Below are 27,282 nucleotides of genomic sequence, written 5' to 3' on the forward strand. Positions count from 1 at the left end.
GCAGGGTTTCTAGACATGATATTGAGGTTGAGGGTTAATCAGATGGAGTTTTAAAAATGTGTTTGACATTCAAGCCAATCACATCGTTGTCTATAGCGGCTGCCATTTTGAAGCTGGTACCTGTGTAATGACCGGTGTCCCCACTCTCATCCTGTGCATTGACGCCCTCCGGGATGAACCTCCATTGGAATACCGCATGGTCCCCACCTCCGGTTGATATGACGTGTCGGTGGTCGTGGGAGAAACGAACGTTGGTCACATGGGCCGAGTGGCCGACGTACTTCCGGAATTTAGCCCCTGCAGAGAAATTGTAGATGAACCATTTCGTGTATAATTTTGTTGTAATCATTTATTTGGGGGGAGAGGTGAAGTATGTTTATATCAAACGAACGATCAATATAGCCCTGTCTATGGAACATGAGCAACAACACGTGCCCCATCTCCAAACTTTTATGTCGGACATTTGTGCAGGCATGTAAGATGTTAAGCATGGCTGTGATTGGTCAAAACAACAGGAGGCAGGGCTTAGTGGAACAGTCTATTGATTCTGCTAAAAAAAAAGCAAAGACAACAGTGTAAAAACACTGAAAGATAAACTGCCCCCCTGAGACATGGAAATATGTGACCTGCTCTGCAAAAATGAGTCACGTCTCCAAAACCACTTTTGAGCTAAAGGTCTTTGAAAGAATGTTGCACAGTGTTTAAGCAATTGGAATCCTCAACAGTTTGGTTTGATGAAAATGGACATTGTGTAGGATTTAAAATGTTGAGGATTCCAATTGCTTAAACACTGTGCAACATTCTTTCAAAGACCTTTAGCTCAAAAGTGGCTTTGGAGACGTGATTCATTTTTGCAGAGCGGGTCACATATATGGTTTGAAGTCTGAGGTGGAGTGATCAACTGAGCTTGTCTTTTGTTTATTTTAGCTTGTTTCATTACGAAAAAGTCATACAAATTTTTTTTTAATTTACCACGTTCGTTTTTTATAAATTGAGATTTCATACAGAAATTACAAAATATAACATGAAAAAAATTCTGAACAAAAATTCCAAATTTGATATTTCAACTGATCATTTTGAAGAAATCAGCAACCGAGACTTATGCCGTACCTTTCTTGAGTGAAGGGAATCTAAACATCTTGACTAGACCAAAGTCATCTCCAGTCACCATGACTTCACTGCCAAAGTGTGCATCTACAGCATTGACGTCGTTGGTGTCTGAATACTTGGGCCAGATACCGCTGGCCTCCGGGCCCAGGACGCTGGTCCAGGTTGCCCATCGGATGGAGCGGACTTCATCACGTTGTGTCACCTGCTTCCCAGCTGGGAGAGAATAATGAACAAAAGGAAAATTCGTTAAATGTCCCTATAAATGCTGGTTTGTTTATTTATTTTTATGAAATCGGTGTCAAAATGTCTGCATGACATCAATTTACGAACTTAATGGGGTTTAAAGGCACATAGGATCATTTGCATACCGCCCAAAAGTAACCTACTGAACTATGATCAAAACTATTACAGTGGAACGCCACTATACCAAACTCTGCCATACTGAACATTCGGCTATACCGAACATCATCCTTGGCTCCAGTTTTAATGTACAAAACGTACCGAACATCGTTGTTAAAAAAAATCAACAGATTAACAAAAAAATCTACCGGTTGTACATGTATTAAACACTATTTGGGCCACTTTTAATTCCCGAACATCAAATGACCAATAGTTACATCATGTTCGAATTTTGAATAGCGATAGATGGCTATTATTTCCCCAAGAAATAAAAGGGAAAACCATTGCTTAAAGTTGTGATGACTCTTCGTGCAACCGTGGGATGTGAGAAATGCCAGTTCATTGTTGGTCAAAAGAGGGTACCGGCGGTTCAAAATCGCTATACCGAACAATCGTTATTACGAACACTTTCTGTGGCTCCCACGATGTTCGTTATAGCGGCGTTTCACTGTACTTGGATTAAAGATTGTACGGGTGCTAAACTCCCTGTGAAATTAGTTCGTCTGGCTTGCTGTCGTTTAGAAGAAATCAAGAAATGTAAGTGATTTCCAACATTCTGTCAATTGACTGATACCTTGAAATAAAGAGTAGTATGGACAAAATTGTGTTTTGTGATCAAAAGGTTGGCCATGGTTTTTCACTTTTTTTTTCAAAAGTGTAATATCCACTGAGCTGAAACCTCAACAAGTTCGGTTGGAACGTTCTTCTTTGGAGTTTGAGTAGTGTTATTATTGGGAACGAACAAAATGGACGAAAAGCAAATGATCCTATAAGCCTTGAATAAATCGGCTATTCACACCGCGTTACCTGGCATTCTGAAGAACAATCTCTCGGCTGCTCCGCTATTGGTCTGTAGATACTTGCTGTCCTCGGACCAATCCAGATGAGTGATAAAGCTACTGCTTCCAGCACACTGACCAACCTTCTTGTAGCGTTGGGTCACAGCGTAGATGTCCACGTAGTTATCATTAGAGCCCACGGCTAGATAGTTGCCATCGGGAGAGTACTTCATCTCATGGATAACCTCCTTCCGATCTTTAATGTGGATCACTTCTGACAAATCCCTTGTGTGTATAAGAAAAAAGTATTGTGAATTAAAAAATGCGACATACTGAGTGAGATTATTTTGCTTTCTATTTGATAGCCCAAAACACCGCTTTCTATCTATTATTTTTCACATGCAGTGGCATAAATTCCACTGAGTGTCCCATCTAGAAAATGAGCAACCCCTCCCCACACCCACACAACAGTACGAATACCCTAGGAATTGGACCCCTGATTCACTACTGCACACACAATACAAACATATATACACGTAACATAAGGCTGCACTGTAACTTAATGGCAAGGACTTTGACATGATAATAGAATAATTAATTAACTGCTTCAATCTCCAGCATATTGAAACAGGAATTGAAACTGGAATTGAAACATGACAAACTGCTGAAGGGTGAATCATTGGCAGTTTAAGGTGAAAACTCAAAGGTTTTTTTTTTGCAGTAAACGTATCCAACATTTTGAAAAAGGAATTTATACACATCATATCAAGAATAAACAACATTATGACTAGCCTTGGTCAATGCTCTCGTCGTTATTCGTCCCGTACGCGGTCAATCGTCGGCATATATCCTCACGCGCTATGCACATGCATGTAAAATTACAGCGCGAACAGCGACCTCATGCGGCCACTATTTTTTTATGCAAATCAGTTGAGGATGATCTCGAGCCTTGGTTCAATCGTCGGCAAAAGCTTATGTTTTTCTTTATTTTGCGCTGGATTTCTAGCGCACGACCTCGTATGCGAATACAGAAAGTGTAGGCGGGGCTATTATGTGGAGTGTCCATTCACACCTTGGTAAATCCTGACGTCATCAAATTATTTGCAGCTATTCGCCTTTTGCGGACGTGACAGGAACCACAGTTTTTGTGCATTGGTGCCGTGTGCAGAGACACGCAACGTGTACGTGTATGGATTATGTACGGTGCCACGTTTCACAATGCAAGTTTCCATGCAACGATCGACCAATAAGAAAACGACATTTAAGGTCAGCTAAGGCTATTAACATAATGAGCACCACCCCCAAAACCTCACATGGACGATTGAACCAAGGCTCGAGATCGTCCTCAACTGATTTGCATAAAAAAGAGTGGCCGCATGAGGTCGCTGTTTGCGCTGTATTTTTACATGCATGTGCATAGCGCGTGAGGATATATGCCGACGATTGACCGCGTACGGGACGAATAACGACGAGAGCATTGACCAAGGCTACATTATGACAGAAGAAAGCTTGTGTCAGAGCTGCACAACAGTCTGCACGCACAAGGACTCAATTTATCAACGACTTGACCTTACTTTGCCTTGAGTACCGTGAAGGATCCATCTGACATGCCAGCAGCCAGTGCCGAGCCGTCGCTGTTGAAAGCCACTGAGCGGACACTGTTTTCCATCTTGGTGTGAATGACTAGCTTCTTCTCTTCAGTATTCCAAATCCTTAGAGAAAAAAAACCACATCAATGAGATGAGCAAATTGATAAATAAATTTAATTAAACATTATACTCATCCACCAAAACCATCCACAAAATTATCATCTGGGGCAAATTTTTTGGGTGCTGGTCAGTTGTGAGAATGCTAAACAAAAATGTCAATGTTGGCATGTGACTCTTAAATACTCGCTCATGAACCAGGAATGCTATGTTCCCACTCATAGACTGGTTCCTGTGCTTTCCTTTTGAAGTTTACGAAACAGCCTCTTCTTGTTAGGCAAAACAGCGCCCTTTATAGCCTGGAGCAAATACCAAGCCAGTCATTTCATTTGAAAAAAGTTGATAGCCCAGTCTCATATCAAAAATCTGAAACCTACCTAACACTAGTATCGTCACTCCCCGTTGCAATAAATGGCCTTTTGGGATGAACAGCTAGAGACCAGAGTTCCCCCTCCGCGTGGCCTTGGACCAAGATCCTGGGCTTGTCTTTCTCTCGCAGAAAGATCTCCATGACTTCGCTGTCCTGGGTGCCAACAAGAACGCGGTCCCCACGCCAGTGGACACTCCGCACAGTCAGACCTGTTTTTAAAGAAATTATTTCTGGACTATTGAGTTTGAGACATATTTTGTAATCATGAGCAACAAGGAAAAAACTGCCCCTTTGATTGGTGGGATCCGCAAGATTGTAACCTTTATTACAATAAAAGCAAAAATTGACGGACCGGAAATATATATAACGACACCATGTAGCTAGCATCTCTCAGATTCAGTATTTAACAACACCTACAAAATCACGTTCTTAAATTCTGATCATACAGCTCAGTTACAGTTCAGGTTTGAGATCTGAGATTTGGGAAGGTATCCACTTCTTGACATAACATTCAAGAAAATGAATTGATTATCACTGATTTGGAATAGGCGGGCGCGGACATCCAGGAATTGTTTACATTGCTTGTCTAGCTCCCAGACCTATGTTCTTGAAACTCAATGTTCCTTGAGTCTGGAGTGCTGAATAGTAACACATAGCAACCGATGAAAACTGGTGTGCAAATGAATGTAGATGTTTTCATTAGATGACGTCACTCCACCCCAGCCTATGGAGTACCGAAGTGAATATGTCACGCGCACAAAATGTGTGTTAAAGACATAGGCGCGTGATTCAGCCCGCGAACCAACACGCGCGCGTACTCCATTCGTTTGCACTACACTTTCTGGTTCTAAATGACGTCACACATCGGTACTCCATAGGCTTGTGATTGACTTGTGATTGAGTTGTGACTGTCTTATGACTGACTTGTGATTCAAATGTGTTGAGGTGTGATGGACTTGTGATTGACTAGTGACTGCCTTGTGACTGACTTGTGATCACCTATGTGCCAATCTTGATCCCAGACCCACCTGGATAACCTTCTTTAGTTTCTGCCAGGTTGATCTTGGTGACCGGCTTGAAGTCTGTGTCCCACAACCTGATGCAACTATCTCGACTGCCGGTAGCAAATCCCTCGTCACATGCATCAATGGTGTAGATGCCCGACTGAAAAAGTAGGACAAATGAAACAGATTCAAACAATCCTTCCTTTCTTTACATACGCTACAATTGACACCAACTGGAGAAGATAAGCCGACCTGTAAGCTCGAACATCATAGTTTTATTTCTAGTAAGCCAAAGGGCAATTAATTATGTGATTGGATAGTTAATGATAATGCACAGCTGCCCACCAAAATATTTTGTATATTTCAAAGTGAGCATAAATCTGTTGGGGACCAGTCGCTGGCAGTATGAACTACATCACACTTTGGTTGGTAACCCAATTTCTCTACGAGAAACTTCTCTGTGCTAATCAAATTTGTTCTGGAAAGCACTGACATAAATATTTTTCCGCAAAAAAAAAAAATTTAAATTGTGCGCAATGGTTCTGTGTTTTTAAGCAAGCCATAATACGTGCTATACTGTCAAATATTTTTAAGAAAAAAAAACGAAACATAAATATATAAAAGTTTTTTCCCTACAGTCCCTTGTATATTTGCTCAGATTATTCCTGAATATCCAAAATCTATGTTTTTGCACAAACTACACTGCACATTCTTTGTGTGTAAATTACAAGGGGCATCCAGTCAATGTTACGTAATAGTAGTGTGAATGTTCTACAATCTTGCAAACTCTTCCAAAATCTCTCATTCGATTTGAAGGGTCTAAGATGGTTAGGGTTAATTATTTTCAATTTTCTTTTACCCCATGGGCATTTTGAATGACCCTCTGCAGATTGTTCCCAGCCCACACGTAGACGTCACCGCTGAGAGTCCCCGAGTACGTGATGTCATTAGGGCCAAACGTCAGGCACAGCATCGTCTGTATCTCCCCAGCCTTGCCAAAGACTCCCTTCTTAGCACTCAGTGAGTTGCCACTAAGAGACCAGAACTTGATGTGTTTGACCCCACAGCTGACGATGGTGTGTTCCTTGTGAGGATTAAACTGACAGTCAAAGATCTGTGGGCAAAACAAGACAAACAGGAGGCAATCTTAAAAAATTTGACGGAAACCTACTAATGACGTCCACTGCATAAACACAGTAAATGTCAAGTCAAACAAGGCTCAACCAAATGCACTGCAAGCTGAAGAAACCCCTCACGAAGAACAAAACACTTTCCCAACAGTTCATGGAAATATACTTTTTTTAAGTCTTCTTGTGCCATGTCTGGGACAACATGCTTCCAAGCAATAGTTTTGACTTTTGTTGTCGCTGACCCGCATAGCATTATCTCTTGTTCTGCTTGTGTTTTTTTTCCAATCCCATGGTGCATAAACGTACTTGCATGCTCTCCTCACACATTCCAATTTTGTCTAGATGCCTCCCGGCCGCGCCTTTCTTAATGTATTCTGTTCTGCTTACTTCTGTTGATTAATTCTGTGGGGTTTTTTTGTCACAGTGTTCATACTTTCATATTTATTCGTATTTAGTCATTCTTCATGTTCTTAAGTTACATGTCTTGTATTCTTGGTATTCATTATTACTCATTGTTCTTTCCATTTTAATGAGGTCATTAAAAATGATAATGATAATAATAATAATCACTCTTTAGAGGAGTCATTTGTTTCATACAATTTAAAAAAAATATTGAGCTGCTAGTTAAACAGCGATAAAGTCTGCCACCTACCCTGTCAGAGTGACCTTTGACCGTGGCTAGTACCCTGCCTTTCTTCCAGTCCCAGACATTGATGATGTTGCTGGTATCCATACCAACTGAAACAAGTTGCTGAAAATACAAATACATGTATGAATTGATGGTTAGAAGTACACTCGCCAGTGATTTCTGTTTGTTTGCGCATTTCAGTTGATGTTAAACCAACAATCATCATGTTGAGAACATTTCAATACGGCAGCACAGTTTCGCTTGTTAGGGAACCTTTAGACTATATCAACTGAACATTGCTTCCCAAATTCTCTACCAAAACATACACAAATTGGTATTACTGGAGCGATTATAGAATGAATAAAAAAAAGGCTAATGGATTTTTGTTTGTTTGTAATTTATTAATTTGAGAAAATAACTGTGAGTAGCTAAATCAAAAATCCCTTTATTCTCTGCACTAACTTTATCATATTTTGTTTCAGTACTATTTGAATTTCTACATTTTACATAACAATTGCTGTACTCTTTTTTAATATAGATATTGCATGTAGGTGTTTCCAAATCACAACATAGTGCACCTCACCACTTCAATTTCAGTCTGCCCAAGAGTAAGGAGCCACATACTAACTGATAACCCCATCTCAGAAAACATCCAAATAACCACATACAATTGTAAAGGATTTACATGTAAAGACATTATAGAAAATTAGGGTAAATACGAAAACCGTGCTAATGTGAGAAGCCCAAATTTGAATATTTGCAGTTTCCTCTAGAAGTTAAAGTTGTGCATCTTTTGACTCTAGTTAAAAAAAAATAGATAACCAAAAGATGTCAATACATCATTCTAATGAAAGATGACACTTGTTTTTCAAAGAGGGCATTGGACATATGGACATCAAAGAGACAATTTCACCTCCCCCCCCCTAAAAAAGGAAAAACAAAACCTGAACAAAACAACCTACTGTACAGCCTAAGAACCAATGGGAACTACTTACCGTGCCATCCTTGCTGAAGGCAAGCACAGCAATGCCATGAGTATGGGCATCCTTGAGTATGGAGACTGTCTCGACATTGTAGGAATCCCAGACACAGATGTAGGGTTCTTTGCCTACTTGGCCAGTGGCTACCAATGTCTTCTCAGGATGAAGAGCAAGGCTGAGAAATGAAGAACAACCGATGATTATAAATGGATTATGAGATATGTGCGTGGATTATAGTGGGTGTTATATAACCGACATACAGATCCTTGTCATTTGATTGGTGGAACTCACATCACGTGACATCGTTATTGCTCCCATTCACACCGCGGCTCAAAAAGTACTATCTGCCCATGGGGAATGGGAAATACTATTCAACAGTTAGGATCATGACGCGGTATTTGTGTGCATGCATGCTGGTGTGCGCGTTCAGCGTTGCGCGTTCAAAAGTTCAAATATATCAAATGACAAGGACCTGTATGTCAGTTATATAAAACAAATATTGAGTGGCTTTAAATTGTGAAATGGGAGGAATATTATCGCTCGGTAAAATCTGGACTTTTCCAGTTCACTCGGCTTCGCCTCGTGAAATGGAAAAGTCCAGATTTTACCTTGCGATAATATTCCTCCCATTCCACGCTGATCCACTCAATATTTGTTTACTACACGTATTTGTCACCTATTCATGAGACCTACATGTAGGTAGTGGTGTGCATTTACGGGTAGTACAGGTACCAGGTACCCTACTGAAGTAAAACGGTAAAAGAAACCGGTAATAGAAACCCAACCCCAAAATTCAAATCCTGGAAGTTTTGGGTTTCGCAGATGGTTTGGGCCCATTTCATGATGCAACATGTACCAAGCACAACAACAGGTTACCAGCTACAATGTCATAAGAGTGTATAGTGGTTGTGACTGGTTCTCAATCGCTTTCTAGTATAAATTTGTAAAGAAAAAATGCAGCTCTGCTACTTTTTTTAACATCGATACTTTTTTTTACTGCAAATGCACAGAACAAAATAATACATTTCAACAACTCTGATGTCCTACTTTTCAATTCCGGGCAAATTTGGACATCCAATGCTCAAACGCTGAAAAGCCCTGGCATGAGTACGTACATGGCGTGTCACAATCCATCAGCTCAAAACGTGCACTCTCACTTATGTCTGACAAAGAATCCATGCAGAACAAATAATGGAAGCACCGTATTCAGTCAGTAATTATTGGGCTTTTTGACACTATAGGGCTAATTATGCATAAAGCCAATTATAATCAATCTTCCAAGTTACTAGGCAACATTCATTGTATGCGGTTGCTGTACTTTGTCTGTGCACTGCATTGTACAGGTATCATCACAGTATTGTAAAAAGCACTCCTATAAATTTTTTTTATTAGGTTTTACTTTTTAATTTCATTTTGTAGTGACCTTATACAGTGTACATAGTTTTAAATGTAAAAATGCATATACATTGTACTTTTATTGTAATCAGATTTTTATGGGTTTTTAGTTAATTGTTCTTATTAAATTATTGTAAAGCACCTTGTACATCATTTTGACGCTATATAAGTTTATTATTATTAGTAGTAGTATAAATGTATACAATACGTACACACAATCTATGAAATTTAATGAATTTCATAAAGAAAGGAATTACAAGGTCAGGGAATCAACATTAAACATAATTTATTATGCCTGTTTGCTAAGAACCATCTTGATGTACACAGACATGAACTGGTACACGTACAAAAAATGTACTTAAAAATTCTCCACAGTGAGGAAAAACAGACGGCGGATTCTGGGCATTATTTTTTTAACTACAATTCATAAATACCTCAGACAGTTTAGCCATTCCTATTGGTCGAGAGCCCGTCACGTGGCCGGTATTAAACGGATGATAAAGACATGGCTAGCTGGTCTTAAACACTTTTCCAGTGTCACAATAAAATGTGGACTCCTAAAAATCCAGTGCCTCTTATCGTTTCATTGGTTGAACGTTCACAATCCTCACGTAGGCATGCGCAACACTACCAGGGAGTTAGAATTTTATAGTTCTAAATTCAAAACGCAACGCGCCAGGTGCGTTCTGCGCGACATCGCGTAGAACATGATACGCGCGCGTCAATCTCCATAAAAGGGTTGTTTTCATCTTACTCGCCAGCTGAACACTCCATTATTTTGCAGGAGGGATGTTTCAAAAAGCATAAAGTGAATTTGTTGAACAAAATCGGGATGTTTTGAACGAATTATATGATTTTTTTTTACCGAAAAGGTATTTATGAATGGGAATAAATATGTACTCCGTCGGTATTTATCACTCTGTTTAATACCACTTAGAGTCTGGGTGCTGATAATTACCCTCGCCTCCGGCTCGGGTAATTATCAGCACCCAGACTCTAAGTGGTATTAAACAGAGTGATAAAAACCTCCGGAGCACACATTTATTCCCTTATTTATAAAGCTGGATCAAGGCCCATTAACATGGAGTGGCTGGGCTTGATGCTCCGCAATCCTGTAACATCCTCAAAATGTCCTAATGGATTTTGATCAAGGGTTAGGGTTAAAAATCCAAACATCTCTCTCATGTTTAGTAATAGTTGTACTCAAATTACCTTATGTTTATTACTAACTTATTCCATGGCGCTATTAAAGCCACATGTAGGAACATTTGCAATTTTACCCAAAAGAAATTCCTAAAGATTTCAGAACAGAATCGTTGCTCAAAGTGAAGATAGGACTGGTATCAAATACCTTGTGAAATCATTCCACCTAAAATGGTATCATTTTTGGAAGGAATCTAAGATTAAAGTTGGTTTCAAAATGGGTACCCGTTGGCGTTGGCACACTGTGTTACATGCGTTAGCAACAGAATTCCATTCCGACACCAACAAAGTGTGCATAATTTGTTTGTTTTTCAAAACGTACAGCATCTACTGAGATGAATCTTCAACAGGTCAGTTGTTATGCATCCTACCGTACTTAAGATTTTCAGCACTTCAAATGAAACAGCTTGCACAAAAAAGCTTATGATCCTATACACCTTAACATGTCTTACTTTGTCATGTTTGTACACTGTGCATTGTGCATACGGTACCAGTAACACAGCATATTTTTCCAGATAAATGACAAACTTGAAAAATCTTCAACTCCAAGGGAAAACCTCTGACCTTTTTTCAAATGTCAAAAGAAACCTTGAGTACTGGTACTTTACACAACATAGTACAATTGTATGTCCACAGGCATACAAAAATATACTAATGTATTGCAAATGTACATACTGCACGTACATGTCTAAAATGTATAGTACCAAGAAAGCAAACTCATGAATGTTATTGTACACGTACATGTACATTGTATACATACATGTACATGGATGTAACACATACAATATCAAATATTGTGGTACAAATGTTATACAAATATTGAGTGGCTCAGCGTGGAATGGGAGGAATATTATCGCAAGGTAAAATCTGGACTTTTCCATTTCACGAGGCGAAGCCGAGTGAACTGGAAAAGTCCAGATTTTACCGAGCAATAATATTCCTCCCATTTCACAATTTAAAACCACTCAATATTTGTTTTATATAACTGACATATAGATCCTTGTCATTTGATACATTTGAACTCTTTTTCAATACGAAACTGGAGGAAAATCTATTTCTCTAGTCCAAACCACCCCTTCACGAAAATGTTTGAACCCAACGCTGTAGCGCTGGCTCTTTGGAACAATACGCGCTACGCGCAACGCTGAACGCGCACACCAGCATGCATTTGCACACAAATACCGCGTCATGATCCTAACTGTTGAATAGTATTTCCCATTCCCCATGGGCGGATAGTACTTTTTGAGCCGCGGCGTGAATGGGAGCAATAACGATTGTCATGTGATGTGAGTTCCACCAATCAAATGACTAGGATCTGTATGTCAGTTATATAATCCCAATTAATTCCTTGAAACCAAGTATTTGTGTTCAGTGTGTACGTGTACAACTACAATGTACTGATAAATGCAAGGATGATTAAAATTATGTACAAATGTACATGTACCTAAAAAGTACATGTGCATGAACTTGAGGCACATTTTTTCATTGACGTACATCTGTGTACATCTGTGGGCATAAATTTACACATGTTGACAGTGATGTTCCAGTTACATGTATTATTACGGGAAGAATTACATGTACATGTATTATTACGGGAAGAATAATCCCAATACATGTACACATGTATAGTCATGCCTCATGGGACAAACTACATGTAACAAACTGATCAAAAGATGGTACATTTATGTTGCACGTTGCAAAGATTTTGAAGCTGGCATCTCACATCACAGAATCATTCATCTTAATGTACAATGTACGTATCTATACCAAAGAAGTAAAGAAATTACATTTGATTTTTGGACTACATACATGTACTTGTAGAGATTGTGTACTACATGTAGGTTCTTAACTCTCTTCAGTTTGTTGGTTCATAGCATTCTACAAATGAATTTTGCCAAAATTGCAAAACTGTGCAGTACGGTAGCAGTCACCAAACAATTTGTTCTTCCTGCTGAAAATATAACAAGGTATGAAAGCCCAAGAGTTTGCTGATCATGAAATTACTAAATCCAGCAAATTACTGCAAAACCTGCATGTGAAATGTATACATGTACATCCATGATGTACACGTTCAAGTGATTCACTTCATATTATAAGGAATATTTGTTTAATAAATGTTTTTTCAAAAAGGCAGTATAAGATTAACAGAGACTCAATGCCTGAACGTTTTAACTGTTATAGACTGTCCTGTATGTTTATTTTACGTGTACAAGCAATCATCCTATTTTTCCTGGTGCAGTACTTACATTTATTTTAGTACAAAGAATACCAGCAAATAAACACCAACAATTGTAATTGATATTACAGCTAATAAACAGTCAATGTACGGTAGGTGTATTAATTGTAAAAAATTGTAGTCAGTGAACAAATGTGCAAAAAATGTAAATGACTTTGCTTTTAATTTGAGCATGTGTTTCCGTGCAGGGTGAAAATGCCATGTGAATGGCAAAATGCTGACAATATCTTGCCCATCTGTGACTGCATGAAGCACGTGGCGTATGGCTTCACTGATGAGCACAAGAACAGGAAATGGGACAGGAATATCAAAGGTCGCTGGCACAATCCGTCAGAGAGTTAGATGGGAGACAGAAATCGTTGACTTCCTCCGTCCTCAAGGGAGAGAGAAGGGGGTTAAAAGTCTGCCAATGTGGGATGCTCTGACCTTTTGAAGTTCCTTAAAAGCTGTAACAAATATTGTGGCCTGCTTGCACCATAAATTGCACTTTTAACCCTCAAAGAGCCAGGGGGAGGGGTGGGAAACATCTTAAAGCCTCTGATCTTGGAAATGCCATGAGTTATTTTTTTGTACAATGTGGAATCCTAGTTCAGACTTTCATGCTCAATAATATGAAAATGTATCGGAAGCGCAACTGGACAAAGCCTTTTGTAAATATGATCATTAACATTCAACACTTTAGTCCGGCATTAGTGTCAAAAATTGTACATTTGTACCGGGTATGTCAGATTTTTTATGGAATTGAACATCAGTCTATGAACTCATACATACAGGCTTGACATAAAAAAAATTGTTTGTCTACAATAAGGTGAAAAAGGATTAAAACAAAAAGTTAATAAATTCCAAATTTCATCAGCCAGAGCTGGTTTTTACTAATAATGCAATTTCAGAAATCTGACCATTTTAGTGTTTCACATTAAGATTGTCATGAATGCTTTAGCCGAGTAACTACATTTGCTAGCCATGTTTTTAAATGTGACAATTTTAAAGAAGTATGCGCACAAGTAAACTACATGTAAACATGTTACTACATGTACATGTACATCAGAGGGTGAACTGCAGTTGGACATTGAACACGTTCCAACTGCTTAACATACATTTATCTGGATAAAGATGGATGCGCCAGTCGCAATTTGTAATACACGTAATGGCACTTAAAATAATGAAGAAACGTTAAACATACAGGTACATGTGACAAGCTACTTAATTTCAGCCCATCAATTTCATTTCTGATATCAGCTACTAGTATAGGTGATGTGCATACATGTACCGTACAAACATACACACACCTTTCTTTGCCACACTTCCTTCCATTTTGAAAAAGAAAGAGAATCTTTTCCTGTTTAATTCAAATGTAAATACAGTAACATTATCCAAAATAACATTGTTGAAAACAAAAGCCAATACTTAAAATTTGTATTGCTTGCTCCAACCGCAGTTTGCATGAACATGAACATGAAAATGAACATGTTTGTACTTTCACACTTATGTTTGTTAAATTAGCCCTAACTGCATGAACTGTAGTGATAGTCCAAACTAAAGCTGGGACGAAACGTCAATGCGGGATCCCTTCCACAAAGCTCATGGTGTTGCAGAGTGACATGGATTGATGCCTGTCACTCAGGCAACAACTTTGTACCTCGGGCTGCACTGCTTTCCTTTGCACAACCAACAAACTACAGTTAAAGGGAATATACATCATTTGCTTTTGCTGTAATTTTCAGTAATGGATGGAATTGGGGGGTTGGAAATATATAGCAAATATAGTTACACTGACTTTTTTGAGGTTTTGGATTCGAAAATGCTATAAAAACCAAGAAAAACGATCATTTTCCTGTAGTCTGGTTCCCTGACTCCATATAAGAAGAAACAGAGCAGTTTACATACATTGGGGAATTGTAAGGTCAGGGAACCAGTCTAGCTGGCTCGTACCCGTTCATAGGGTTGTAATCGATTGCAAACGAGTGCGATGGTCAATTGGGGCCAATATTTGAAAAAAAAGCCAGTTTTTTCCAACGCTGATCGGCCGATCAGCGTTGGAAATTGATACAAAAATACTACTTTTCTTGAAAATGACAGTATACCAGGTGCCATGATTTTACAGGATGCTTTACACTGTCATTCACTAACAGTCCAGCAAGGTATTTCAAAATGATTTGGTAGTTTTATTTTTTGATGTTTGCAAATGTTGTATTTTCCCTTTAACCATATTTAACTATAGTTAACCATATTTAACTATAGTTAACCATATTTAACTATAGTTAACCATATTTAACTATAGTTAACCATATTTAACTATAGTTAACCATATTTAACTACAGTTAACCATATTTAACTATAGTTAACCATATTTAACTATAGTTAACCATATTTAACTACAGTTAACCATATTTAACTACAGTTAACCATATTTAACTATAGTTAACCATATTTAACTATAGTTAACCATATTTAACTATAGTTAACCATATTTAACTATAGTTAACCATATTTAACTATAGTTAACCACATTTCGACTATCTTGGCTCTATGGTTGGACTACACTAGTCGACTACATGTATTTGGCACCAGGCCACGGGACACCGTCCCATCACTGGTTTCCAATAGCCTGTGCATTATGATGCACAACGGGGAGCCAGGACCAACAAGTTTCATGATTGCTATTAGTGCGCAGGCTTAAGTTTAGTATATCAGAAATCAACCACTAGTCGCCTAATGGTCTTCAAACTTCATCTGTCATGGACGGGAACTGTCACAAAATCTCTTTGAAATATTTGCCAAGAAACTTCCTGAAGGCCGATTCATACTTCACATAAATTTCAGTGCCCAACAAATTTGTTGGGGCAATGGCGATCGTCATGAAATTCACTCCGCTTTCGCTTTCCCAAAGTAAAAAGAGTCAAGTAAGGCCAAAAAAAAAAAAGTCTCCGGTTTCTGGTATGCGCGCGCGTCGCCGTAACCCAGAGTTGTAACGAGTCACTGATTTTTGTGACTCGAGTCGAGTCGAGTCATTTTAAAGAAGTGACTCGAGTCGAGTCATTAGGCCAACAAGGTCGAGTCGAGTTGAGTCACAGAGTGTGGTCGAGTCGAGTCGAGTCGAGTCAAGTATATAGCTCGAGTCAATTCGAGTCACAAATATTTGAACACTAAATTACAATAAAAAGCAACAAACACAAGAGAGAAAGAATACACGGCACCAGTCTATTACGGAAATCCAAAGACATAAAGTATGCGTTTGCTGTATGGTACCCAATCAACAGTTTCCATTGTTAGTTCACGTCACAGATAAGAAGATGTGAAACTTCGGTCTTATAACTGGTTTGGCTTCGGGTCTAGATTTTGTTGTTCGCTGATCGCTGACAACGTTAAAACCTAATTGCATTATACAAAACTGTTTCTGATTATTTAAAGGTGGGCCCGTCCGTATCCATTTTTTTGTGTCAAATCGGGACATGAATTTAGCCAGCGTTCCACCAAGAACTTCAAAATCGCCCGAAACCAATGATGAAACCACGGATTGAGAAATGCGTTTTAAGTCTGGTTCCGGGTTTAGCATTACATGCTATAGAACCACAAGGTGGGAGTCCACGACACGGTGTATGTTTGTTGTTTCATTATGGAGGAAGGAAACAGACTGCCGCTGTATATAAACGTACATTATTCGCGAACATTAACGTGACGTGAACAAAAACTGGCAACGCGAACGGCGCAGCGTAAGTCATTGCAAATATTTTTCGCAAGTAAGTTTTGCTTTTATTTTGGGACTCGAGTCTTATTAGCCTTCCTCGAGTCGAGTCGAGTCATTCTGATGAGGGACTCGAGTCGAGTCGAGTCATTTGCTTGCAGTGACTCGAGTCGAGTCGAGTCATTTACCCGTCGGGACTCGAGTCGAGTCGAGTCGCCAAAAAATGTGACTCGAGTCTGACTCGAGTCGAGTCATTGACTCGAGTCATTACAACTCTGCCGTAACCATGCGCGTCGGCAAAATGAAAAAGTTTTTCTTCAATGAAAGATGATGTCTCAAAACCACCAAACTCACTGGTTTGACTGGAATCCTGCTACTGCACAATTTTAACGTATTTTTAGATGGGGTTATGATCGAGAATAAGCTTTATGTGGCCTCTCTGGATTCCCATATATTTGCACTAAGTTTAGTCGGGCACCATTTGCAGTCATCAGCCGACATTTGAAGCAAAAAAGTCAGGTAAAAAAAAAAAAAAGCCGCGTCACTGCACCACTTTTTGGACAAGCTCCTTACCAGAACCAGAGACTTATTTTTTTTGGCCTAAAGATGCTTGTTTTTGCGGCTGATGCGCTAGGGCCTTTTTGCTAGGAACCATCCTCAATTCTCCAAAATCCTCCAAAATGTTGCACGTATGTTCAAATGAAGGATACCCAGCATCTCAATCCTTCAAAATCATCAGACAGTCCTGCCTCTCAAATGCATTAACCCTCAATCCTCCAAAATCCTCATGTTTCTCAAACACCATTCATCCTCAATCCTTCAGAACCGCCATGAGGATTTTGGAGGATTGAGGGTTAGATAGTTCCAATTAAAAAAAGGGATAAAAATGAGACTATAATGACACCTGAAGGGTTTCTTAAATTATCCCATGATCGCGAGTGCAATTCATCATCAGTACATGAACAAACTGAACATCAAGTATTAATTAACAATTTCAGTTTACACGTTTTGAAAATACAAATCATGTCAAATCAAAAAGGAACCTTTTCGACATTATGATGTATACGTGTATACAGTTTTGACAATACACAGTTGGTAAACCATGAACCTAATAAACGCTCATGATTATAGAATCATTAGCAGTCTGTGCAAACAGAAGAGCTATTTTAGATACATGAACCAATACTTCATAATCCGGATACAATTGTGTCATAATGGCAGGGGCAAACAAAAAAAGCACTTAACAATTGAAAATGTCTATTCAATTTAAAAGGAAATAAAATCCTGTGTACAGTGCAATTACTCTCAAGTGTACTCCTTGTTTTACTAAGTATTTTACACAATAGTTGGACCACCTCAACGTGAGTGAAGATGATTATGTGTACATCTCAAGTACGGTAGAACAAGTGCCCCAGTTGTACACATGGACAGTCCCAAGTATATTTAGAGCAATCTTTCATGTAACTATAGTTCGAGCAGTACAGGCTTAACTAGGACCCCTCTTTTTTCCCCACTGTTGCACATCAGTTGTGAACCAAATGGTTCTTTGACTTTACTTCCCTTTAAATAATCCTTCAGAGCCATGAATCAAAAAGAAAAAATGTAACTGGCCTTCACCAGCTGTTTATAAGCCGAGGGGTCCTAAAAATAATTAGTGCCCAGTTGGGCATGCCAAACTATAGTTTGAACATGATGTACCGGTAGGAAACAAAGTATTGGAGTGTCATGGCCTAGCGGTTAAGAGCACCAAACTCATGCTCTGGTAATTCAGAGGCAACAGTGGCGTGGGTTCAAGCCCAGGCCCGGACACCTGTGCCCTTAAGCAAGGCACTTAACCATTATTGCTTCGTCCTTCGGATGGGACGTTAAGCCGGAGGTCCCGTGCGTTGTATAAGGCCTAACGCACGTAAAAGAACCAAGTGACACTTATCGCTAAGAGAAGGGGTTTGCCACGGTGTTTCTGGCCTCCTAGTTACAATGTATACTCCCTTGTGGAAGTCCTTAGAAGAAGAACCAACCAAGTACCAAGTACTTGGCCAACAGTGTCGTGTTTTGACAGTCAGTTGGCCTATTACACTGTAGAATCCTGTAATGTACTCTAAACTTTGGTTGCATAAATTGTCAGTTTGGATGCTCCTGAAACATATTATGCCTATGGAACCAAATGATCCAAAGTCCTCCAAATCAGAAGACAAAACCCTACTGAAAGGAAGACTGAGGTGAAGCCAAAGTTTCAATCCATATGCATGTTTAGGCTCCCTTGTCCCTGATTTAGTTGGGTCTGCAGCTACAGTAAAGACTGAAATAACAAACCTTCTGCAGGGATTCATGAAGTATTAAGTTTGGATTTATACAGTAACAGCACTGTAACATGCTGATAGATCCTCACCTTTTTCTTAAATTCTGAATCGGATTTTCTTCTAGATGGGGTAGATGTATGTACCGGTACCCACTACATTGCCACTGCTATCTCCGCATTTCTTGGAGTGCAGATTTTAACTGCCACACTCTTCGTGCAACTTTTTACCGACGCAGCATGCAGTTGCAGATGGCAGTTTTGAATTATATCCAAATATTCGGTCAAACACAGTTTCTAGTAATCGAATACTCATTTACCCAGTATTTGAAAACGGACAGCCCTATTTCACACAGAGTAAAGCCAAGTGATTTGAATTCGAGGCACAAAACCAGATTGGCACATGTCAAATGTTCTGAAAAGACGATGGACCTTTTAGTCTGTTGTAATCTATAAAGTCAAAACAAAGTGAAAGTACGATGTGGATCTGGAAGCTCTACATATGTACACGTACACCCACTTTTATTATCAATTTTGTTCAACTGCTATTAATGATTGTTACAGTTATGACTCATACACTATACATGTGTACATGTACATGTATAGATGTAAATGTGTGGTAGATGCTGTCGGGCGGTTGCCCCATATACTGCAAATGAAACTTGTTGTCCTTTATTGAATGCTCTTCCTCTCCGACTTGGTACTCAGCTAATAAACCTCATCAAGATTTAGTTTTGCCAATTTAAATTTAAGCACTCCATGCTCAGTGCAACCCAAGAGCTTGTAAGAAAATATTCACAAGCTTAGGCCTACTCAACTTTATACATGTAGAGGGTAGAACCAATACCATCAAAATTACTAACAAGCTTGGCTTGCTAGGCTGGCCTTTCTAAATTGACTGCAGTCGGAAAAAGTTGTCCCATGTTGACAAAGATAACATTTACCTTTCAAAATCTTTTATCACATTTTTTTGATAAACACATTTTTTTCATGTAATTGTTAAGTACTATAGTGTTTGTATGATTTGGAAATAAATGTTGAATTGAATTGAATCAAATTGAAACCCTGACTGATTTCACTAAATATCAATGTTATCACATGTACCGGTACCGGTAGATCCCCCATTTTTTTCCAGCATGTTGTTTCCAGCTTTGTTTCCCAAACACGCCGATCTGCACCGAGTTTAAAAAATACTGGTAAAAAAGTGCTGATATGAGTTCATTTTTCCCTACCGGTAGTACGAGTAACTAGGACTCTACAAATCACAATTTTTAATATTTAATATTTGGAAATGAAGATCACCAGACCCTGACTACATGTGTTAAAAATGGCGATTAGTAGAGTCCAACAATGTAGTAACCCAGTCTTACATGTATTTTTCCCCCAAGTAATGTTAAGGGCTAGTGTATTAGTGGTGTTACATCAGCTCATGGGCGTAATCTCCGGAGGGACAATGGGGGGGGGGGAATATCCCCTCCACTTTTTCAATGGGTGGGCCACTGTATCATTGACATTCCCCCTCCCCCACCCCCCTTTTTGTGGTGAGAACCCAAAAATGCAGATTTTGAGGTTTTCTTTAAACTGTCCAAGAGTGCAAATAAAAACGGAGAACATACGGTACAGTACAATAGTTTTAGATGCACCTCTTCGATGTAAGAACCCTAACGATCCCCAACCAGCCAAACCCCAACACCAGACTTGGTTGGAATCTGTTAGGATGATACATGTATGAGTACCGGTATACTGCACTAGATGACTAGTAAACTGACTGTGCTTTACATGGGATAAGGCATACCACAAAATGACAAATAAACAGATCCAACTGTTTCTGTGCAGAGTTTCCTATATGGTGTTGGGCTTTGCAAGGATGAGGTTCCTACATGTAGTAAATAAACCATAAACATGATAAATAGGTGACCAAGGAACAAGATTAAGGAAATTTCAGAATTCAGGGCCGGGATGTCTGTGCTCGCCAGTGCCCAAATATTAAAAAGTGGTTTTTGTGCTGTTGCCTTCATATTGGATGGACTTTAGTTCCATTGAAAAAAAAAAAAAAAATTAAATCATTCAGAACCCTTAATCAAACAGAAAAGATGAAATCTTCAATAAAAATGAAACTTTAGGTTAATTTAACACAAAAGGAAAAAACCATATATTGTTTTCCTAGTTCTGGATCGCAATCATTATTCAGTCTGCTTTCGGCTCAACTAATCCACGAATTCAAGTGACACTGGTTAAAAAGCTTACCTTCAATGATGGAGATCTATACTACAAAATAATTTTCCAAATTTAAGCTCTTTTAATTTTGAATTTGCGACGTCAAAAGTACCAATGCCACTTTTCCTACTTCCGGATCGGTTAATCAGTTCCGAATCGATCCAAAACTACATCGCGCGAAAAAAAAATCATGCGAGAAAATAAATTGTTCAGCCATAACTAGGAAACATCTGGAACACGACTGTATTTTTTAGATTAAAAAAGAAATAATGAATTTTTCTCATGGAAGATTAAACCCAGGACCTCTACCAATCTTGACGGGTATCTATCCTATCAAGCTACCTAATCGTTAAAAAAATTCAAACCTCATTCGAAATTCCATTTCCAAATAAATTGCAAGCGTTAGTTTATGAGAAAACACTTGGAATTTTTTAGACCAAACCCAGGGTTTGTGCACAGGGTGTCAAGTGATGTCCACCTCTTTATGGAACTCTTTCCTTTATTTCAATTTAATAAATCCAACCTAATTTCGTAATTTGAACCTTCCTTTCCCGCACGTGCAGCATGCACACACGTACACACCCACCCCACGGTAAACTCAGTGTAATGTGTACCTGACAATGTCATCATCGTGCCCCAGGAAGAACTTCTGTGAGTGTTCCCGTACGTTGTACACAACTCCAACCCCAGCAACAAAATACACCACATCTTTACTGGCCGTGTAATACAGATTATTCCGACACTGGTGGCCCCTGTAGCCATACACCCACTCCAAACGAAGTGCTGAACCAGGTGCTGTCTTGTCTGCCATTTTGTACCGTCACTTTGTCGGTTTAGCGGGAAGAAAACATGGCCTAGGATTTATAGGAAATCACCACGGGCCAATTTTTCTGGAAAGTCCCCGCGCCCAAGAACGTGACCCAAGCTGACCCGCGGCCAGCCAATAGGATCGCTCGTTATATATTGCTGCTTCCCATCATTCCCCGCACGATGGCGACAGAAAATGAGCTCCCTGGTGAGTGGAAAATTTCACGACAAAACGATGATATTTTACAAAATTCCGGGGCTTTTGTACCATTTTTTAATATTATGTATTGATGAGGAATAGAATAAAGTCATTACTGATTAGATTGTATTAATGTAACGTGTACTATGGGCGTAGGAATGCTTTTGGGGTGGTCCGTGGAAACATTTTCTGTGTGTGGCGTGACGTTTGTGCACAGCGGGAGTTGCCCAGTTTCCGGACAAAGGGTTCATAGTTTGTCCTGTTGTATTGCTTTCGATTGTATATTAATTTGGAGAAAACGTTGAATCACATCACCCTTTTATTCACCGTATACAACTTTTATCATGATCATTCATTGCAAATACAACGGAAAAACACAAATTTTGGTTGTTAATTTTTGTTGTAAGAAAAAAACAATGGGAAAGAATGTTGCACCCTGACGCCACTTTTTTCACCACAAATTATTTTAAAGAAGGTCAGTCATCACAAAAATGTGGAAAAACATGAATCTGGGACTGAGAAACATTTCCAGTTTCGTTACAAAATACTTTTGAAAATGCATGCGACTCTTCAAAGTCTGAGAAGTGACATCTGGATACTTTCCAAACAATGGGGCTGTGGCCCCCCAAAAATTGGGTCCCATTGTTGAGCGCATAATTGGGCATATTTTACCACACAATGTATGTTTGAGCGCACAGATTTCAAGCCAATTCGAAATTTGTGAACTTTGCAAAGTTCACAACATTTGAATCAATTGGCTTGAAATGTGTGCGCTTAAACATAAATTGCATGAATAGTGTGGTACAATATGCCCAATTGTGCGTATTTCAAATTTGCAGGATAGAGCCTATGTCAACATTGTCCTCAACCATGTCGACACCATCACTGTCGAGTTGGCTAGGTTGGGTAGAATGTACCAACGTGTCACCACAATGTTTTCACCATATTATCTCAATGATGGCAAAGCATTGGGCGTCACCATGATGATCGTCTTATTCTTTCTTTACAGACATGACAGATATGTAACTTCCGGTACACGAAACCATCCAGCATATATTGGGTTTTGATTTGGCAAATTTTGCCAGATACATGTATGCTTCACACCACTAGTACTAAATACTCATAACAAACCCTCTTTTTGTTACTTCACAGGTCAAGGCATTCCGAGGATAGTTTTCCCTATTATGGGCTATACGTCTGCTGGATCTGTCACCATGAGTAATATCAGCAGCTCTGCACCTAACTTGTCTGTTGGTCATCCAGGCCAATTGATTGCCCAATCTGTTCCCTCTCATGCTGGACCAATGATTTCCCCTGGGCCTTACACTAACCAGTCAGAGTCAGGCATCTCACCTCAGCACAGAGGGGCTCCATTTGGGCCATTCACTGCCCCAGTCATGTCCCAGCCTTACCCATACACCAGCATATCAGGGTTATATCCTAACCCATCTCAGCCCAACGTGTCCCCGTTTCAGCCCAATACTTCTTCCATCAAGCCGCTTGGACTGGTGCACCCACCTCCTGCCCATCAAGTTGCTAACCCTCCTCAGACAAACACGAGCTCATCTCAACAGGTACCTGTTACCAGCACACCACCGGTTAACACTTCCTTGCAAGGTAACGGTACCCATCCACCATCTACTAATACTGTCTCCAACCCCAACATGGGTACCAGCGGAAGAAACACACCAGGAGCATCTAACTGTAGTGACCATCCCGAAGCCAAGGATACCCAGAGCACATGTACAAGTACCCCTCCGGTAACCAGCGGCCCACCTTTCTCCATCATTGCTTCTGCCCCTTCCGTGTCTGGTACCAACCCAAAGTCCAAGCCCAAGACAGCAGGTACTTCCTCCATGTCATCTTCTAATCCATCACTGGATGAGTTCACCGTGACAAAGCCGATAAACGAACGGCAGAATTTCACAAATGAGGTTGCGAGGCAGCTCTTTGACGAAGAATACAAGAAATTCAGCGGGGTCAATGAATTCAAGGCATATGTCTCTGAACAACAAAGATGGCGTTGGGACATCCACAACAATGTGACGACACTGGAGACGCGCGTTAAGAACTTGATATCAAACAAAAACAGTGGCGTGGCGCAGAATGTTGCCCGCTACAAGACAATCCCGACAAATGCAAAGAGTGAAGACGTCAAGCGATGTGAAGCTACTGTTGTGACTATGGATGCAATGGTCAACAGGGTTGCTACGTCCAGGACAGAGCTCTTGCATCGCAAGGGTAACCTACTCTCCCGGAATCTGAATGCTGAACCCTGCAACAATGAGTTCAAGTTCCTGGAGAACTGTTTTTCCCGTGTGGATCTGATGTACACCACCCTGATCACCAACAGGGCCTGCATCAACCAGACCCTGTCTCACCTGCGGCAGAATTTCTCCCAGGAGTCAGCTGCGGCAGCCGAAGTCCGGAGGCTGAAACGGCGCAGAAAGGAAAACCTGCGCAAGAAGCGGAAGAGGAAGGAGCAGACCTTAGAGAAGCGGGCCTGCGAGATCCTTCTGAAGATCACTCAGAATGGCGTACTGGAGAGGGTCTGGAGCAACCCGGAAGGTCAGAGGGTCTCAGCAAACGAACTGCTGCACAATCAACTGGATGCACTCAAATCAGTGAATGATATTGAAGCTTTACAGCTCATCATCTCCAGGGGATACTTGGATCCATCGGCTGTTGAAGTGGTGTCCAGGAAAATGATCCTTCTACAAAATGGGGTCAAATAATTACATCACATGATCCAAAGATGATGGTGCATTTGTCACACGCCTATATTCCACCTCAGTTTCTATAGATGCATATGTACATGTATAATGTTGAGCATGAGTCTCATCTAGGTATTGAGAAACTGAGATATTAAGATGAAAGGTATTGTTTTTTAAAAACTACAAAAGGTATTCTGATAAAAATATTCAAGTATGTCATAAATACACATGTTTTTCATACATTTATGTATGTACCCTTTGTAAAGTTGTCCTCCAACATTTCTACATATCTGGTAAACACTGTCATTTCAGGAAACTAGCAGACATTTAAGGAAGTGCACTTGTACTTCTGTGTTGAAGATTCACATACATAAATCCTTAAGCTGAATTTGTTTGGGAGGAGTGGTCTTAAGTTAAAAAAAACAACAAATGTATTCAACCTTTGCATTTTTGATGAATATATTAATTCTTGCCATATTTAAATTGTGTGCAGTGAATCTAGCAACTATACTGTTTGCAGAGTCATGTCCTCCTGTCCAGTTTATGCAGAAGGAATTACAAGTTTAAGTGTACAGATCATTTTTGTTAGTGTGTGTTTGGTTTTAGGTGAGTATGTACAGGGTTTTTGGCTATATTTTGAAAGCTGCATGGAATATAGGAACTAAGCAAGCAGACTGTTTTGTTGTTTCTGTAGATGTACTTTTTAGTTGTTTTAAACTCGTTTATAATTATGGATAATGCATAAAATCACTTTACGTGTATGTTTGCTCCAAGAAAGGCTAAGTGTTTTTACGGTGCCTGTCCGTCAAAAAAAAAAAATCACAGGCTTACTGGGGTGGGACTCGAACCTATAACCTTTTGCTGACTAGTGCAGACTGCTTTGTCATTAAACCACCAAGCATGCACATATTGGCCAGTCGGTATGAATATGTGGGTATGAAGAAGCTGGAAAATGTAAAACATGGGGGAAAATTACTTATAACATTAACTCACTAGGAACTGGCCCAAGTCCATCAAAATCCATCAATCACTGTGCTTCCAATACAAAGCTGTACATGACAGAATGGAATCCACCACTGACGCACTGGTTGACATTCATGGACTTGCTACACATGGCTTTTATCACAATAGCAGTACAGGAAGCTAGGCAAAATCAATCGGATACCCCTAGCACTGCTTCAGGCTATTAGGCCCAAGTCCATCATACTCCATCAATATTTAGTCGCGCCAGGCCTTCTGGACCAAGTCCCCCCAAATCCATCAAAATGGGGGATGGATTTTGATGGAGTTGGGGTGGTAAGGGTTAAGGGAATTTTGGGTTTAAAGTGATATTTATTGATGCACATGTGATGAAATTCAAACAGTTGTTACTACGCAAGAATAATTTTCTTAAATTGATTCTTGGATATCATGTGTCAAGATCATACAATGTGTAAATCAGGTGAAAAAGTTAGAGCAGATAATCTAGGGTGCTCAAAGTAAAATAGAACTGCTAATTGTTAAATGCGTTGTACAGTTGAAATTTAAGGAACGTATAAGTACGCAACATATATTTGTATGAGTTCAGATTGGCCAAGTTGAACTTAAATCAAGAGTATTTACAGGGTGCTGTGGAATGTTGCACGTCTACATGTAATTTGAAAATATATTATTTGCAGGTAGTCCAGAAATCATGGTTTTCAAGGTGCAATGCTGACCAAATTATAAAGAAGTTTCAGACATCAAAGTGAAAGACACATCATTCTCATATGTGTTTCGAAGCCAGCCTCATCAAGTACCTTGCAAACATGTGTAACTCAGTAAAATGGGAACTTTCCATTTTGAAGTAACATGTTTGAATTATGCTTTTGCCTCGAGAAACAACCTGAAAACGTCCGATGTTCATACATGGGAACATATTAGAGTGTCCAATTTCAAAGCATGGTACGTGTGTTAGATAATTCAAGCTCGACAACATTTTTGAAATGGTTCTTCTTCATAACTGGATTGAGCCATGTTCCAAAAGGAATTTTCAAAATGGAAAGAAAGTTCCCAAGTACATGTACTGGTGTTGCTTACTTGGCTAATAGTAATCCACAGTACCTGCATCAAAAGCTTGATTCATGCTGATTAATTCCAACCAAGTTTGTGCACATTGTGCCTTAAAGTGGAAACAGTAACAGGAGATATTCGTTCTGAATCTTAAGTTGTCTCTCTTCAATTCAACTATACATATGATGCTTTTCATTCTTGTATAAATGAACAATGTACATTCTATCCAGCGACTGTTTCCTTAGATATAATTTTTGCTATCCAGCTAGGTTTTTCCTAATTATGTATTTAACTCCTCTGAATCTAGTATCCATGCACAAAGTCTAACAATATACAACTGCTTCAAGTAGATGTAGAGCTGAAATCCTCATAAACAAGTCATTCACAGATAAA

General features: G+C 39.5%; 2 protein-coding genes across 2 annotated transcripts in view; one reads left to right on the forward strand and one right to left on the reverse strand.

Annotated features, from left to right (window-relative positions):
* Positions 1–21,985, reverse strand: part of LOC119740924 (echinoderm microtubule-associated protein-like 6) — a 77,272-nt gene extending 55,287 nt beyond the window's left edge. Inside the window, exons 1-10 of the mRNA XM_038216411.1 lie at positions 21,753–21,985; positions 8,122–8,281; positions 7,151–7,249; positions 6,228–6,482; positions 5,393–5,528; positions 4,372–4,573; positions 3,863–4,000; positions 2,317–2,573; positions 1,111–1,323; positions 121–297 (exon numbers count right to left, since the gene is read on the reverse strand). Coding sequence (XP_038072339.1) covers positions 121–297; positions 1,111–1,323; positions 2,317–2,573; positions 3,863–4,000; positions 4,372–4,573; positions 5,393–5,528; positions 6,228–6,482; positions 7,151–7,249; positions 8,122–8,281; positions 21,753–21,949 — 1,834 coding nt within the window. The 5' untranslated portion in view covers positions 21,950–21,985. The remainder of the gene's footprint in view (positions 1–120; positions 298–1,110; positions 1,324–2,316; positions 2,574–3,862; positions 4,001–4,371; positions 4,574–5,392; positions 5,529–6,227; positions 6,483–7,150; positions 7,250–8,121; positions 8,282–21,752) is intronic.
* A 49-nt stretch (positions 21,986–22,034) lies between these two features.
* Positions 22,035–25,677, forward strand: LOC119740927. Its single transcript, XM_038216416.1, has 2 exons — positions 22,035–22,153; positions 23,297–25,677. Exons 1-2 carry the CDS (start codon positions 22,129–22,131, stop codon positions 24,877–24,879), a joined length of 1,608 nt encoding a protein of 535 aa, XP_038072344.1. The 5' UTR covers positions 22,035–22,128; the 3' UTR covers positions 24,880–25,677.
* The last annotated feature ends 1,605 nt before the right edge of the window (positions 25,678–27,282 follow it).

Source organism: Patiria miniata, unplaced genomic scaffold (assembly GCF_015706575.1).
Source record: "Patiria miniata isolate m_02_andy unplaced genomic scaffold, ASM1570657v1 HiC_scaffold_5, whole genome shotgun sequence".
Lineage (NCBI taxonomy): Eukaryota > Metazoa > Echinodermata > Asteroidea > Valvatida > Asterinidae > Patiria > Patiria miniata.